The following is a 16,590-nucleotide window of genomic DNA, read 5'->3' as shown; positions in this document are numbered from 1 at the left end:
CAAGAGGCAACTACACGTTGATGTTTCTCTCCCTCTCTTTCTCCTTCCCTTCCTCTCTTTCTAAAAATAAATAAATAAAATCTTAAAAAATTACTAAAGTCAGTCGGTTTCATTTGGGAACATCTGGAAAGTGTCTCGCTTCTCTTTTGCCCCACTGTCCCCTCCTGTCTTTCGGATGTAATGTGCAGCAGCGGCCCAGGTGGGACCAGCAACTCCCTTATTTCTCCCTCTGCTCGCTTTTTCTTCCTAGGATGTTTTACCTCAGCTCAGTTTGGTTTTGCTTTTGCGTGAAGAAAATTATACAACTTCATTGAAAGGCATTAACCCCTAAGTTAACAGAGAACTATCTCAAGTCCATGAGAGCAAGTTTCAGTATCAGAGTGTTCTAGTATTTAGAGAAGAAAAGTCAGGAGAATGGCTGGTATGAAAGCAAGGTCCTGACCACAGGTAGTTCTCCCGTGATACAGAGTTTGCCTGTGTGAGAAGACTCTGCAGAGTGGAGGAGATGATAGAGGACCTTGGTACGTTGAGGAGGTGAAGGGAGAATGCGGTATACGCAGGATTCTGAATTTCAGCTCCTCTGCGGCTGACTTCACAGCCTACCGCTTGGACTTTTGCGTTATTTACCATTTTAGCTTTCCAGGAGCACAGTGTGTTTGCAGCCCTAAAGCGAGTGGGTAGCAGATCAAGAATTCTGCTTTCCATTTATGAGCAAACATTATTTTTGAGTAGGGAAAGAGTAAAGAGTAGGCCATCAGCCATGATCTGAATGACAAATCTCTTAACTGTGGACAGGTATTTTGAAAATGTTTTTCCTCTTTGCTGGGAGAAGACACTCCCGAAACTGAAATCGGAGGAGTTGGCATTTGTGCTGCCTGTCACTACCAGAACCGATAGAGAGAGACAAGGATTTTAGTTCTGTGGGCGCTTTATTCACACCCATGGTCTGAGAAGACAGTGGATTATGTACCATATGTACTCTGAAAGGCCATCTTGCTTTTCATTTCAAGCTGACCTTTTTTATAAGGAGAAAAGGAGTGTAAGTAAGGGGTCTGGAATTCAGGAAAAAGGTAGGTAAGGAGTTTGGAATTCAGAGAAAAGGTTAATCAGATAAAAGCTGCATTCTAGTTTTCCTAGCATTCTTTCATTTGCCGACCACAGATTCTTATCTGTGTCCGGTTTATCTGTGTCCCGGGTGGCTGCCACCTTGGCTGCTTGCAGTCCTCCTGGGGCACAGAGGTCGGATGCTTGTGGTCTCCTGGAGTCAGGGTGGGTCATCCCTTCAGGTCCTGAAACAGTAGCTTTTTACATGCATTATGTACCTTCGTTGCCATTGGGACATTAAGGTGTGGACGTCTGTGTTGCTCACCATTGGAAGAGAGAACTCAGGAGGGAGGTCCAGGTCAGAGAGGTAAATTTGAGAGTTTCCATTTAGGGCAGCTAATTGGCAAGCTCTAGTAGTGAAGACAGAGGAAGAGAGGAGGGCAAAGGATAAATCCATGAGGAACAACTGTATTTAAGGAGTGGTGAAAGGAATCGGAAAAAGAGCTGATGGGATGGACAACCAAGAGAATGGACAAGAAAAAAAACATAAGATACAAGTTAACTTAATATGAGATGTGGGGGTGGTGTGAATGACAAAACACCGGTAGGAGAAATAAAGGAAGGTGTGAATAAATGGAGAGACCGTTCATGCTTCTGGATAAGATTAACTACATTAAAATAACACTCTCCTACTTAGTACTCCTCTCTGAGAGGCAGTGTAGTTTAATTCTCTTTATATGTTATTGAATTTTGTTCATGAATTTGTTAGGTATTTTTGTGCCTATATTTATGAGAGATACTTGTGTATAGTTGGGCTTTTTGTTTTGTTTTTATCTGGTACTGGCTTAGTCTGGTTTTTGTATCATGGTAATGCCAGGTTTATAAAGTGAACTTGGAAGTGTTCCCTTTTCTGGAAGAGATTGTGCAGAATAGGTGTTTATTCTTTAAACATTTAGTAGAATTCTCCATTGAAAACATCTGGGACTGGAGATTTCTGGGAGTTTTAAAATTATGAGATCAATTTATTGAATAGTTTACAAGCCAAATTATATCATTTATATTGTGAGAATTGTGGTACTTCACGTTTTTTAAGGAATTGGTCTATTTAATTTAAGTTTTGGGTGGGGTTATTCATAGTCTTCCCATATTGTCTTTTTAATGCCTATATTGGGAAAAACAAATTTTCTTCTACCCTCAAGTTTCCTTTGGCTGGTCTAATATCAAATAGACATGAAGGAGATTAGCAAGAGAAAATAACCAAATTTAATACATACGTGTGTATGGGAAACCTGCGTACTTGAGAGAGCCAGAGGCCCTGCAAGCAGGAGAAGTTCAAAGACAGAAAGGGAAAATGGTTACAGAAGGCATCCTGAGCTAGGGATGAGGCAACAGGCCTTGGGAGCTTCAAAGGGTAATCTCAGGGTGATAAGAAGAACAGATGCTTAGTAAGTAGAAGTTTGCCCTGCCCTATAGGTAGATCAGAAGAGGTCATCTCTGATAATCTCTATTATGGGCAAGGCTCCTAATTAAAATTCTTATAGGTGGTTAAGAGAGGGGCAGAAGTTACTCTTGAGCCTGAAGCTAAAATTGCCCTTAGCTCAAAACAACCAGCATGCCGCAGAGTCATATCTTGGGGTGACTGGTTCTGAACCCTAACACCTACAGGGACTGTAGGGATAGTCCTTGTTTCATTCCTGATGTTGGTAATTTGTGTCTTTTCCCTTTTCTTTTTCTGTGTCAGTCTTGCAGGTTTGTCAAAACTCTTTCTCTCTCCATTTTTTATTGTATTTTTACCCATTACTATTTATCCTCCTTATACCCTCTTCTACCTCCACCCACCTCCTGTCCCCTGCAGTCACCACACTGTTGTCCATGTCCATGAGTCCTTTTTCTTTTGTGCTGGATCCCTCCATCCCCCGCCCCCAGAGCTGTCAGCCTGTTCTCTATCTCCAAGTCTGTCTCTATTTTGTGTGTTAGTTCAGTTTGTTCATCAGATTCCATGTATGATGAGTGAGACCATATGGTATTTGTCTTTCTCTGACTGGCTTATTTGACTTAGCATAATGTTCTCCAGGTCCATCCAGGCTGTTGCAAAGGGTAAAATTATCTTTGTTACAGCCGAGTAGTATTCCATCGTGTAAACATACCATGTTGTTTTACCCACTCATCTACTGATGGACACTTGGGGTGCTTCTAAATCTTGGCTATTGTGAATAACACTGCAGTGAATTTAGGGGTGCTTATATTCTTTCGAATTGGTGGTTCCCAGAAGTAGAATCTCTCTGGGTCATAAGGCAGTTTCGTATTTAATTTTTTGAGGTAACTCCATATTGCTTTCCACAATCTCTCTTACTGATTTTTCTCTTATTTTTCTGTTTTTTTATTTCATTGATTTCTGCTCTTTATTGTTTCTTTGCTTCTGCTTACTTTATTCTTTTTCTACATTCTTGAAGTAGGAGCTAGTGTATAACTCAGTAACCCTATGGCAGGGTTATTGTAGTAGAACTAAAGTAGAATTTCTACTATGGTAACCCTGGAGTAGTAGGGTTGTTGATTTGAGAGTTTGTTTTTAGTTTTTATTGTAAGCATCTCATATGTAGATTTTCCTGTCAGCATGCTCAGCTGTGGCCCACACATTTTCATCTGTACTATATCCTATTCAATCCCCAAATACCCCTGGGTGTATGTAGGGGTTTTCACCATCACTATAAGGAGGAAATGATGCCACGTTCTTAAATTCTCAACACTGCGTCCCGAGCCGGATAGTCTAGCTGCATGTCCAAGGCCTTCAAGCCTCTTCTTAGATGTGAAATTCTTTTTATTTCACAATGTTTATTTTTCTTGAACCAAGACTGTATAGGCTGTAAATCTCAAGCTCAATTGAGAATGAAAATGCAAACTAAGACTTTCAACTATCGTTATGTATTGGGCAGTTACCTGGTACCCAGCACTCGGTGGTATTCTGAAGAGGAATTTCAAAAGTGGTGATAAAAGTATTTTCCTATAAGGAGTTTTTAATCTAACTGGAGAGAAATAAATTCTTTCAATGAAACTAATGAACAATGAAGTTCTGCATTCCCTGATACTGGGAGTTTAGAGAGTTGAAAAATCCAGTGTAGCTGGAGCGGACTTTGTGAAAGAGGTAAGACTTTAAGTGGCCCCTTAGAATAAGTGGGTAAGTGGAAAGGAGGAGGAATGCCATTCCAAGTGTCGGTCAGTGAGGCTGCTTGGAGTGCGATGGGGAAGACTGGAGAAGGCACCGCTTGAGCCAGCTCCTGTCGTGCATGAAAAGTGCTTGCAAAGAGCCACGATTTGAATGTACACAGTCTAGTTCACTCAGAGGAGACAGGTAGAGCAAACCTGGGTTATGGAGGATCTCGAAAGTAAGGCAGAAGACTGATGTAATCGGGGACTAATGTGGTAAAGAGCAGTTTTAAAAATAGAAAAATTGGCAAAACATGTGAACTGGTAGTACATGAAAAGAGAAACACAGAGGATCAATGAACAAAAATTGTTTGACCTCCAGTAGTAAGGAAGGTAAATGAAAACATAGAATGACATTTTATCAATAAACTGTCAAGTTAAAAAATGGCATTCAGCCCTTGCCGGTTGGCTCAGTTGGTTCAGCACTGTCCACTGCACCAAAAGGTTGCAGTTTGTTCCCTGGTCAGGCACATGCCTAGGTTGTGGGTTAGAGCCCTGATCTGGGCACTTGCAGGAGGCAACCGATCGATGTCTCTCTCTCATATTGGTGTTCCCTCCCTCCCCCCTCCCCCCCTCCCCCACCACACCCCCCTTCCTCTCTCCGTAAAGATCAATGAACACATATATCCTCAGGTGAGGATTTTTAAAAAATGACACTCAGTTGGATTAAGTTAATTAATGTTTAACCTTAGCAGTAGACTCAGAAATCTTAGTGACTTAACATAAAAGTTTGTTTCTGTCTCACTTCACATTTGATTTGGGTTAGGCGGCTGTCCTTCCAGGGTGACTCAGGGGTATGGGTGGTTTCTGTCTTGCCACTTGAAGTTTTAGAATTTGTTGCTTTCAGTCTCCCCAGTGGTGGGAAGAAGAAAGAGTCCATACTTGTTTTAAACTGCCTTGTACTGGAAGTGACGCGTGACTTGTGCTCGCATTTCTTTTGGCGAGAACTGGACGTACGACTCCAACCAAACTATGCGGCAGAGTGAATGAGAAATGTAGGGGAGCAAATGGGTACGTGGGGAGGAAGAACAGCTTCTGTCACACCCGACTGGCGCACTGCTGGGAAATGGGTGCTCTCTGTTTTGTTGGTGGGAGGATGAATGGCCTTCTTTCCAGTAGACAGTAATTTTAAAGATGGTAAGATGTTCTTGCTCTGACCCAGCCTTTCATGTTAAAAGATTCTAAGGAAATAAGCAGGGGTGTCTGCAAAGGTTGCTGCAAGTATAGTTGTTACAGCATTGACTACCATGAAAAATTGGAAACAACGTAAACGTCTAACAAAAGGGGATTGGCTAAGTAAATTATGGTCTTTCTGGATTGGGGGATGATGCTCAACTATTAATGATCACCCAGTGGACTGTCTAATGATGTGGGATGTTAGACTGTTCTTAATCCAAGTGGAAAAATCAGATTACAAAAGAGGACAGGAGATACATATTCATGCATAGACAAAGACTGGAGGAGATCTCTGGTTTTGGCAGAACAGCAGACTCGATAAATACATATAAAAATCCCCTGCCACAAAGTGCACATCGTGCCCTGAAGGAGGAAAGGTAAACCCTCGTTAAAGTAAAGTAAGGTGGGGTCAGGGGAGGCTGGGGATTGCAAAGCAGAAGAGCAGACTGATGGGACGGCCCCAGGGTGTTTGCCAGTCTTAGTGCCTTGCGTTTTAGTTTTCAGGGAGGCGAGAACAAAAGCCTTGGGCCTGTGAGTGGTGCCAGAGAAGAGTGTGGCGTTTCAAAGGGCTAAACCTTCACTACAGGAGTAGACGGGCTAGAAAAACATTTGCCTGTGAGCACGCAGAGATGGTTTTCTTCTCACGGATGCGGGACTGGTTGTTGAAAGGAATAACCATCGAGAACTCATGACCATGAGTTTCCCTTCATAGGGGTTTTGTTCAGATTTACAAATGGTTCAAGATCAAAGACCCGGCAGGGCCGAGACATACAAAGTGGTCTAAGGTGGGCGACGTGACAGAAGCGGCTGGAATACACAAGCTGTTCTGGAGGGACATGTCCTCAACCCAGACCACATAGGCTTCCCGGAAACAAAAGCACTGCCCCCAGTGAACTTCATACAGAATTATCAACCATGCGAGGAAGCACTCTACCCTTCCTCTCTAAGTAAGGATCAGCCGATAAAACAAACCGAACACGTGAAGGGAAGGGGTAGAAAACACGAGAGTAGGTGCCATCATAAAAATAAGCATTTAAAAAAGAGCCAGCAGAGCCTCAGCAAATGTAAAACAGTCACTGACATTATAACCCAGGGGCAGGGTAAACGGCAGCTTAGGCACAGAGGAAGAATTAATGAAGTAGGTCAGGAGTTTTCAAACTGTGGCTCGTGGGGTGAATCTGGGATGTGGCTTGTTTTTTATAGCCTTCCTGGTAAGAATGGTTTTTACATTTTTAAAGGGTTGTTTAAAAAAAAAAAACCAACAAAAGAAAATATTCAACGTATACTCTATGTGATCCCTAGAACCTAAAATATTTACTGTTTACTGAAAAATTTCCTGACCCCTCCTAAACTGGATAGATCTGAGAAAGTTTCCAGAAGATAGCACAAAAGACAAAGAGAAAATATAAAAGACAGGTTTAAAGACATGGAGAATGGAAAGAGGAGATGTGACTGATATCTGGCCCACTAATAGGAGTTCTAGAAGGAGAGAATGAGGGACAGGTGATATTTAAAGAGACAGTGGCTGAGAACTTTCTAGATTAGTGAAAAACATGAAACAGAAAGTACTTAAGAATCAAAGTACAATTGAAGCAGGGTGCAGCCAAGAGGAGGGCCCCAAGAAGGGATTTGTAATGGGGTCCAGGACTCGGGGTGTCCCGGAAACATTAGAAAAATGTATATAGGATGTCCTCACCCCTACAGGCCTGAGCCGGGGGGATGGGACACATGGAACAGGGCCATTCAGAGCTGTTTTGGGTAGCAAGAGCTTTGTAGCTAACCCCTGGCAGTCATTTAACATATCTATAACCTTTAACTGGTTTCATGGATATGTTAAATAGCTGTGGCCCTGCTTTGAGCCAGGGAGATGGGAGTGACTTCCACCCAAGATGGGACTGGGAAGCAACTCCCCCTGGTTACAGGGCCTGCGTGAGAGCTTGGAGATGATTGGCTCCAAGCCATGGGGCCACACCTGCCCAGACTTACTATGGCAGCCCAGTAAAGCTGGAAGAATACAGGGATGCTGGCAGGTGTAGCTGACTGTAGGAGGAGTCGGAAATGGGCTGCAAAGGAAGATGGGAACTGGGATTTAAACCTAGGCCTGGGAGCCATAGGAGAGGAGAGACCATGTGGCTCTGAAGGGAAGAAGAGACCATGTGGCTCTGAAGAGAAGAGAGACCATGCGGCTCTGAAGGGAAGAAGAGACCATGTGGCTCTGAAGGAAGGAGTGAACCACGAGGCTCTGAAGCAAGTAGATAGATAGAGGTCCATGTGGTTCTGAAGTGGGGAAAAGGACCACGCGGTTCTGAAGGAGAGTAAAGAGGACCACGAGGTTTTGGAGTGTTTCTTCTTGCCACGCGGCTTAGGCAGCAGGAGAGACTTTGCAGCCATAGAGAAAGGGGAGAAAGGACTCTTGCTGCTGGGCCATGAGAAGGTGCCACATGGCTTTGGATTAACTGGAGATTGCAGCAGCCACACAGCTGATGGTGCCGGGAGCCTGAATCACGGACTTCTACTTTTCCTGAGACACGGTACCCCGGACTGGGCACAGGGAGAGGGAAGGACTGTGCATCTGTGGGTATTCTAGAGGACTTTAGTATCTTACTGAAGACATTAGGTCATTATTCTAAGTTTGTGTAACTTTTGAATAAACAATTCCTTTCCTTTTCACCAGTCTCTGGCATTGAGAGACGTCTTTCCTCTGGCGGCGGGCATTGCGAACCTAGCAGGTGGGCGTGGGGGGAAGGAACCTCCAGAGACAGAAAGGCGGAATCCTTTCTGTAATAATTTATTGTGAACCACCCCCACCCTCTTGCTCTGTAACACAATGAGAGCTGAGTATCTCTGCTTCTGCCGCAATTCCACATGTAGACACGTGCAGAACTCCGAAGACGAGAAGATCTTAGTGAAGAGGAAGAGTGAAAAGTTAGATTATCCCCAAGGTACAATACTTAGACTGACATCTCATTTTCAGCAGCGGTGATGAATCCAGAGGATTCCGCAGTGTTGGTCTAAGAAAAGAAAAGAATTGTTAACCTAGAATTGTATTCCCTGGTAGATCATTATTGAAGATTTACTGATAAAATAAAGAGTTTAGCACTGACAGACTCTCACTGAAGGAACTAGGTCAGGGAAAATGCAATAACCAGGGGGAAGGAACGAAATGCAAAAGGAGTGGAATTCTGAGTGAGGAAATTGGTAAGTATATGGGTGAATCTAAACAAGCATGAATTCTGTTAGTAATAAGGGCTAATACTCAGAGCATGAAAACAAAGTGGAGTTAAAATATCAGTCAACAATGACATAAAATGAGACAGGTCATACCACTACCATATATAAATACATTTTATAGAATTACATATATACCCATATATATATATATACCTACACTGTATCAGGTGCTGCGTAGGGTGTATTTTGTTTACTGTTTCTAATTTTTATAGCAATCCTGAACACGAGTGTTATCTATTTACTGATGAAACAACTGCATCTCAGAATGGTTAATGCACCATCTAATAGTTTACAGAGCTGGGATTTGGTCCAGGTCTGGTTGGCTCTGGGGTCTGTACTCTTTCCTGTATTTCTCATTATTTCTAGTTTATAAGACTACAAGAGTGTAGTATCGTGGGCGGAGCTGTAAGTTACTGGAAAGAGGAAGCTTCTGCAATCACAGAGTAACCATGATATATTCTTGGAGAGGTATCCTTCAGATGTTGGCAATACTGGTCTCTTAGGGCAAAACAGAAAGGCTAGGGCTGGAGTAGTAGCTTTGGTAGTTGAAGCCATTTACATGATTGGATTCATCACTGGATGACGCTGAAAGCCTTGGGAGCACTTCCTATGTGAGATCGGAGGAAAACTGGGTACCAGCAAAGCACAACAGGAGAGTAAGTCAGGGAAATGGGTTAAACACCAGGAAGTACAGTTTTGTGGGAAATCAAGGGAAAAGCTGGGAGCTGGTAGAGTGCAGATGTGATCAGTGATCTCATTCACTCATTTACCAGATATTTATAGAGTACTTACAGTGTGGCAGGCACTGTACGTGCATACAGTGGTGATCCAGGCAGCCAATTTCCTGCCCTCAAGGATTAGGTTTTGGTGGGGAAGGCAGGTAATAAATAAATAAATGAAAAGATACTATTCTTAAGAAAATCAATAGAGAGATGCTAGAAAGTGTCTTTTAGTGCACGCAGACCCAGGGAAAAGCCATGAGAGCGAAAGTCTACCTCTGTAAATGGAAGGCAGCGAAAGAGTGAAAGAGGCAGGCTACTCCAGTCTGGGAGCTAATTGAGTTTATTAAGGGGAAGTCATAGACGAGGCATGTCTTGGGCAGCTGCAAGGCGCAGTGGGTCCCTGCGCTGCTTGGCAGGTGCCAAAGAATCATATAGGTGAAGGGGGGAGTAGTCACAGGTACTAGGACATGATGCTGCAAGGTACAGAAAGTAACTTCACACGCTTGCCCAGGTCAGGGCAACAACCTGTTGTTCCAGGAAGCAGCACAAAGCAGGAGGCAAAGCAAGGGTGCCGATTTATGTCAGAATGAACATCCGTTACCATCAGACAGCCTCTAAGGGGGTTTGTGGAAGGCGGCCTCCGTGCTGGACCAGGTCCAGCATGCGAGACAGACGGCAGTCCCGTCATGCAGCAGTATCCCTCCATAGTGTCAAGGAGGAAGAAAGGCTACTTAAAATAGGAATATCAAGAAAGTTAAGGTCGGAAGAATGAGAGTAACCAGAGAAAAATCTAGGGAAGAGCATTTGAGATGGAAAGAATGGTAAGTCTAAAGGTTCTGAGGCAGTTAAGAGCTGGTATTGTTGAGAAATTGAAAGGAGGCCCGTGTAGCTAAAGTTGAGTGAGCAAGTGGAACAGTGATGGCAAATGAGATTAGCTGGGCGGGCAGCGAGGAGCTGGTTATGAAGAGCCTGGAAGCACAATGGGTGCCATTGAAAGATTTAAGAAGGGGAGAGGCGTGGTCTGATTCATGTTTTAAGAGGATGATTCTGGTTGCTGTGTGTTGAATGCGTTGTAGGGGCAGGCTGACAAGTTAGGCATTTCGTGCTGTGGCAGATGACTGAGAATAAGGTGTGTATGTTGCTTTTGAAGTAAAAATCTCTGGCAGTTGAAGTAAAAATCTCTGGCTCCTTATCGTTGTTCCAGTGACATTTATTTCTACCTCCTGTTACCTTCACTGTCATTTTCCAGAGAACAACAGAAGAGATACTGAGGGTTTTCTTTTTCTTTTGTGCTTGAAATAATTTAACTAGCTGTTTAGAAAAGAGAGTTCATGCTATTGGACGTTAACAACACTTCCGCCTTGTTTTGGTAAAAGAGATGGAATCTGGTGGGGATAAATTCTTTTAATCACTGTTGAAATACTGGTTTCCATTGGAACATTTGTTTCTACTTCTAGCTGTTTATAGGTAAGTTGGTGGCACCAGCGGTATGAGATTAAGTGTCGTCTGTGTCCAAATGACTTTTAAAAAACATTTTGTTTAGACCCTGTGTAATATACTTTTGAGCCCTTAATAGGAGCAACCCAAACATCTCTGCAGCAGAGAGCGCAGTATGTACATAGTACACCCTCCCGGCCCCCACGGTTCAGGCCCCAGCGGCCCCCAACCGTCTGGCTCCTCTGCGCCTCCAGCACTTCTCACCCCGGCCCTGTGTGCTCCAGAGCCCATTCCCGCTGAATCATCTCCTCTGTAAATGTCTCTGTGTGGACTTCTACATCGTAGTGTTTGGATTTCTTCCCTCTTAGAGCACATAAGGAGAGAACCACATATGTGGATGGTTTGCCTTTGAGAGTGCCCGCTTATGCCTGTTGTCCCAGAGTATTTATTAATCGTGCCCCCTTTCACTTAAAAGTGTCTCTCTCTCTTTGGACATTAATTTCGTCACCTTATATACATAGGGAAGGCTTTTCATAGTGGACACTAAATAAATTCTTTAACAGAACCTTCATTATTAAGTATTTTTCTAATAGCATGTCACTTTTTTTTTTCTGTCAGGACAGCAAGCCCTGGAGCTCACTATTTCAAGAAATTACATGCTAAAATGTAATCAGCGTGAGTCCGAGGAAGGAAGGGTCCTGAAACCTGTGGTAAGGGGGGAGGGACTCAACTGAACTGCCTCGATTATACCTTTTCTCTTTTCTTCCACTCCACTCTTCCTTTGTTATGATTGGATCATAAATGCCGAGAATATCCTTTTGAAAAGAGAGAGATTTTAACATTTGAGTTAAAAGGATAGTGCTTTTTGGTTAATATTTCCACATTATTAACCAATTTGGTTAATATTAAACCAATATTAAATGTGGAACCAATGTGGAATATTAACCTACAGTCTTTGGGATATTTGCTCAGCTATTAATTATCCAAGTTTAGATCATCCAAATTTAGCTTTTTCCAAGACTGATATCTTTTGGTTTTTGTTGTCTTTATCTCTTGCTCAACTTACTCATGCCTTTCAGTAGTATTGTCATCAACTTTTAATTTTTATTTAAAGGGAGAGAAAACTAGCAAACCTTTCACAGCTATACATCTTCAGCAAAGGTAGAAGCTGGAGCGAGCGAGGGCCTGTGAAGTACTGCTTATTTTATATGGCCTTCTGGTAGTACCCTTGCTCTTGTTTGTGTCTTATCTCTCAGGCTAAAGGTAGTTCGTGAGATCAAGGAGTACTTTACATTTTAGAGTGCCCCAGTTATACTTAGTGTGTTTTAGACATGTTAAGAGTATGCAATTGGAAGTATTCTTTGGCACAGAATACTGTGAATTCAGTTCTAGGTATGTTGAGTTTGAGGTGAAAGTAAATGCAAAAGCTTTTGTAGCCTGTGATAGTAACGTTTGATAAGAGAGCAGGACTGGGAATGTTCCCGGGTTTATTAGCCTGAAGTACCCTCACATCCTCTATCCTGTATGTTTGTAGCAACAGATGTATCCTTATCTCTGTACTCTTATCTCCATTTTGGGAGGTCAGGGAACTGAGACATACGGTCTGATAGCGAATCCGCCTGCCAAGGATAAGAAATAGTGCCCTTCGTTTCAAAGAACAATGTTCTTTTTAAAAGTCAAAGTTACTATTTATATTTTAAGAAGGAGCACATGATGTCTACTAACAGATGATAAATGAGAAGCAAACTGGGAAATACATTTTGTCTCTGGAGTTCTCAACTCGTTTCATCTCTGAATGTAACAAATGGAGCTTCTTAAAGAGGTCTTTTTTGTTTTGTTCTGTTTTTTAAATAAGTAGCTCAGTAGGAGACTTTCATGTTACGAATGAATGTAGCTACCAAGGCTGGATAAGAAGGTGTTTCTTCTCAACTAAAGATGCTGCCTAAGTCTAGAATAGCACACTGTTGCAGGCATCTCGGCCCTCTGTTGAATGTAGTTGACCATCATTTTATAGGGTTCAAATGCTGCGGTATGTCCAGTTAAATAGGAAGAAGGGTGTGTGAGAGTGTGTGTATGTGTGTGTAAAAACTGAAGCTGGTTTTGGACTTACCCATTTCTTATTAACCACATGTGAAAATATCCATATTAAATAAAACCTACAGTGGACTTAAAATGTTCTATGAGACACACGCTAATATTCCATCCTACAAGATTTAAGCATTTTCTAGAACTGTGCCGGGGGAGGGCAGGGTTGTTGGACATAATCTCTTCAAGACTGACATGCTTCTCTTTCTTTTGCAGGCCTGATTGTTGGCAGCGAATCGACAACAGGCTGGCATTTATTTCTGTCCTAACCAGCTACTTTATAACTGTGAATAGTAACTATGCATATTTGTTGGTCAGCAAAACCAAGGAACAAGAGCTATGGCCATTGAAAAAGCCTGTCCGATTCCAGGATATGTTTCCTGGGTTTCATCGTCAGGGACCTTGTCCTTCTCATCCCATCAGCTATGCGGTACCTTTTACCATTTGACAAAGATTAAGGACATGTTCTTTGATCAACAACCAGAACGTAACATCTGCTGGAGTAGGGTCAGAGACCATTTCAATTACAGCTGAGAAAAATGAAATTTCCATTTTATTTGGTGCCTTGTACAGGGAGCACGCTCACTCTTATGGAAACGTGTGAGTAAAAAGAGATTGAGTTTTGTCTAATACAAACTCACGGTTATGGCGAGTGACCCAACGTGATCAGAGGGGGCAAGAGCCACAGAGGAACTCATGACAGGTTATACCATGTTGCGGAATGGGGGAGTGGGGAATGGAGGTCAAACCTGGATGTTACGGTGGTCCAACCGTATCCGACTCACGTGGCTCAGTTTTACGCTCTTCATCATTCTGGTTTTCTTCCCCCTCATTGCTCACTATTATCTCACCACTCTGGATGAGGCCGATGAGGCCGGCAAGCGGATTTTTGGCCCGCGGGCTGGTAATGAGCTCTGCGAGGTAAAGCACGTGCTGGATCTTTGCCGCATTCGTGAGTCTGTAAGTGAAGAGCTCTTGCAGCTGGAAGCCAAGAGGCAAGAGCTGAACAGTGAAATTGCCAAGCTGAACTTGAAGATTGAAGCCTGTAAGAAGAGTATTGAGAATGCCAAACAGGACCTCCTTCAGCTTAAGAATGTCATTAGCCAGACTGAGCATTCTTACAAGGAGCTGATGGCCCAAAATCAGCCCAAACTTTCTCTTCCCATCAGATTGCTCCCAGAGAAGGAGGATGCTGGCCTTCCTCCCCCAAAGGTCATACGAGGTTGCCGGCTGCACAATTGTTTTGATTATTCTCGCTGCCCTCTCACCTCTGGATTTCCAGTCTATGTTTATGACAGTGACCAGTTTGCCTTTGGCAGCTACCTGGATCCCTTGGTCAAGCAGGCTTTTCAGGCCACAGCCCGAGCCAACGTCTATGTTACGGAAAATGCGGACATTGCCTGCCTCTACGTGGTATTAGTGGGAGAGATGCAGGAGCCAGCAGTTCTGCGGCCTGCTGAACTGGAGAAGCAGCTGTATTCTCTACCACACTGGCGGACAGATGGGCACAACCATGTCGTCATCAGCCTGTCGCGGAAGTCAGATACACAGAACTTACTATATAATGTCAGTACAGGCCGTGCCATGGTGGCCCAGTCCACATTCTATGCTGCCCAGTACAGATCTGGCTTTGACTTGGTGGTATCGCCACTAGTCCACGCCATGTCAGAGCCCAACTTCATGGAAATCCCACCACAGGTGCCAGTTAAGCGCAAATATCTCTTCACCTTCCAGGGTGAGAAGATTGAATCACTGAGATCCAGCCTTCAGGAGGCCCGCTCCTTCGAAGAAGAAATGGAGGGTGACCCCCCAGCCGACTATGATGACCGTATCATTGCCACCCTAAAGGCTGTGCAGGACAGCAAGCTGGATCAGGTCTTGGTAGAATTTACCTGCAAAAACCAGCCTAAACCCAGTCTGCCTACTGAGTGGGCACTGTGTGGGGAGCGGGAAGACCGCTTGGAGTTGCTGAAGCTTTCCACCTTTGCCCTCATTATCACTCCCGGGGACCCTCACCTGGTAATTTCATCCGGGTGTGCAACACGGCTCTTCGAAGCCCTGGAGGTCGGTGCTGTCCCAGTTGTGCTGGGGGAGCAAGTACAGCTTCCTTACCAGGACATGCTGCAGTGGAATGAGGCAGCCCTGGTGGTGCCCAAGCCGCGTGTTACCGAGGTCCACTTCCTATTACGCAGTCTCTCGGACAGTGACCTGCTGGCCATGAGGCGGCAAGGCCGCTTTCTCTGGGAGACTTACTTCTCGACTGCTGACAGTATTTTCAATACCGTGCTGGCTATGATCAGGACTCGCATACAGATCCCAGCCGCTCCCATCCGGGAAGAGGCAGCAGCTGAGATCCCCCATCGGTCAGGCAAGGCGGCTGGAACTGACCCCAACATGGCTGACAATGGGGACCTGGACCTGGGGCCAGTGGAGACTGAGCCTCCATACGCCTCACCCAAATACCTCCGCAACTTTACTTTGACTGTCACGGACTTTTACCGCAGCTGGAACTCTGCCCCAGGGCCTTTCCATCTTTTCCCCCACACACCCTTTGACCCGGTGTTACCCTCCGAGGCCAAATTCTTGGGCTCAGGGACTGGATTTCGGCCCATTGGTGGTGGAGCTGGGGGTTCTGGCAAGGAGTTTCAGGCAGCACTTGGAGGCAATGTTCCCCGGGAGCAGTTCACAGTAGTAATGTTGACTTACGAGCGGGAGGAAGTGCTTATGAACTCTTTAGAGAGGTTGAATGGCCTCCCTTACCTGAACAAGGTCGTGGTGGTGTGGAACTCTCCCAAGCTACCATCAGAAGACCTTCTGTGGCCTGACATTGGCGTCCCCATCATGGTAACAGAAAAACGAGCAGCTTGTTTTATTGCATGAGATGGTGTTTCACTCTTAGTCCCTTGTCTATATGTATATAGGTATATATACACTTTTTTAACCTATACGGTTTCTTTCCCCGTGAAATTTGTTTGCTTCCTTTTCAGTCCTTTAAGGCCTTGCCCATTCCGTCTCTGCTACTCCCTAAATCTTCTAAGACTCTCCAGAACTGAAATTGATACTGGCCCTCATGGAGGGTTAGGAAACCCCCTCAGTTACCCCCGTAGGTTTCTTCTGGGTGATAACAAGGGTGATGATGAGATTGATGATGAAAGGCCAACACTTAAGAAGCTCTCGTGATCTGGGCTCTGTAATTTAGCATTTCTAGAACTTATATATCATTACTTGTTGTGATTTCTTTGTATCTATTGAAACCGAGGGATGGAGAGGTTAATTACTTTGCTCAGAGTCATGATCAGTAGCCAGAGGATGAAGGTAACTGATGGAGGAGCTGAGCTTTAGTATGTCTGATTCCAGAAGCTTCAGTTTTAATTGCACCCCAGAGAATTTAGGAAGAGGACCTGTGTCATTCACCAGGATATTATGGAAGTCTTTTGGAAGACCAGAGGCGGGGGTTTTATATTGGGGGGGGTTGGAGGTCCTGAACCTTTACTGTAGTCGTTTGTAGGTTCTTTCTCAGCCTTTATTTCTCATGGTGAGGATGTTTTACAGGAAAAATAGAGCCAAGTATGCAGGATAGGGCTTTAGTTCTGAGTACTTTGTTTACCCACCTTCTGATGTAAATTTGACAATCTACAAGTTTACCTACTTATGTTAAATACAAGGCCTTAGAGCAAGTCTTAAGCAAATC

General features: G+C 44.0%; 1 protein-coding gene across 6 annotated transcripts in view; it reads left to right on the top strand.

Annotated features, from left to right (window-relative positions):
• Positions 1-16,590, top strand: part of EXTL3 (exostosin like glycosyltransferase 3) — a 105,726-nt gene that overhangs the window by 57,055 nt on the left and 32,081 nt on the right. For 3 of the 6 annotated variants that reach the window (XM_024569164.3, XM_024569166.3, XM_024569167.3), the window contains exons 2-3: positions 11,433-11,524; positions 13,116-15,743. In XM_024569164.3, the coding sequence (XP_024424932.2) occupies positions 13,596-15,743 (2,148 nt within the window). In that variant the 5' untranslated portion in view covers positions 11,433-11,524; positions 13,116-13,595. The remainder of the gene's footprint in view (positions 1-11,432; positions 11,525-13,115; positions 15,744-16,590) is intronic. The other 3 variants (XM_053912124.2, XM_045202746.2, XM_024569165.3) reach the window with 1 other exon arrangement.

This window comes from Desmodus rotundus, chromosome 9, assembly GCF_022682495.2.
Source record: "Desmodus rotundus isolate HL8 chromosome 9, HLdesRot8A.1, whole genome shotgun sequence".
In the NCBI taxonomy this organism is placed as follows: domain Eukaryota; kingdom Metazoa; phylum Chordata; class Mammalia; order Chiroptera; family Phyllostomidae; genus Desmodus; species Desmodus rotundus.
This window is presented reverse-complemented; position numbering and strand designations above follow the sequence as displayed.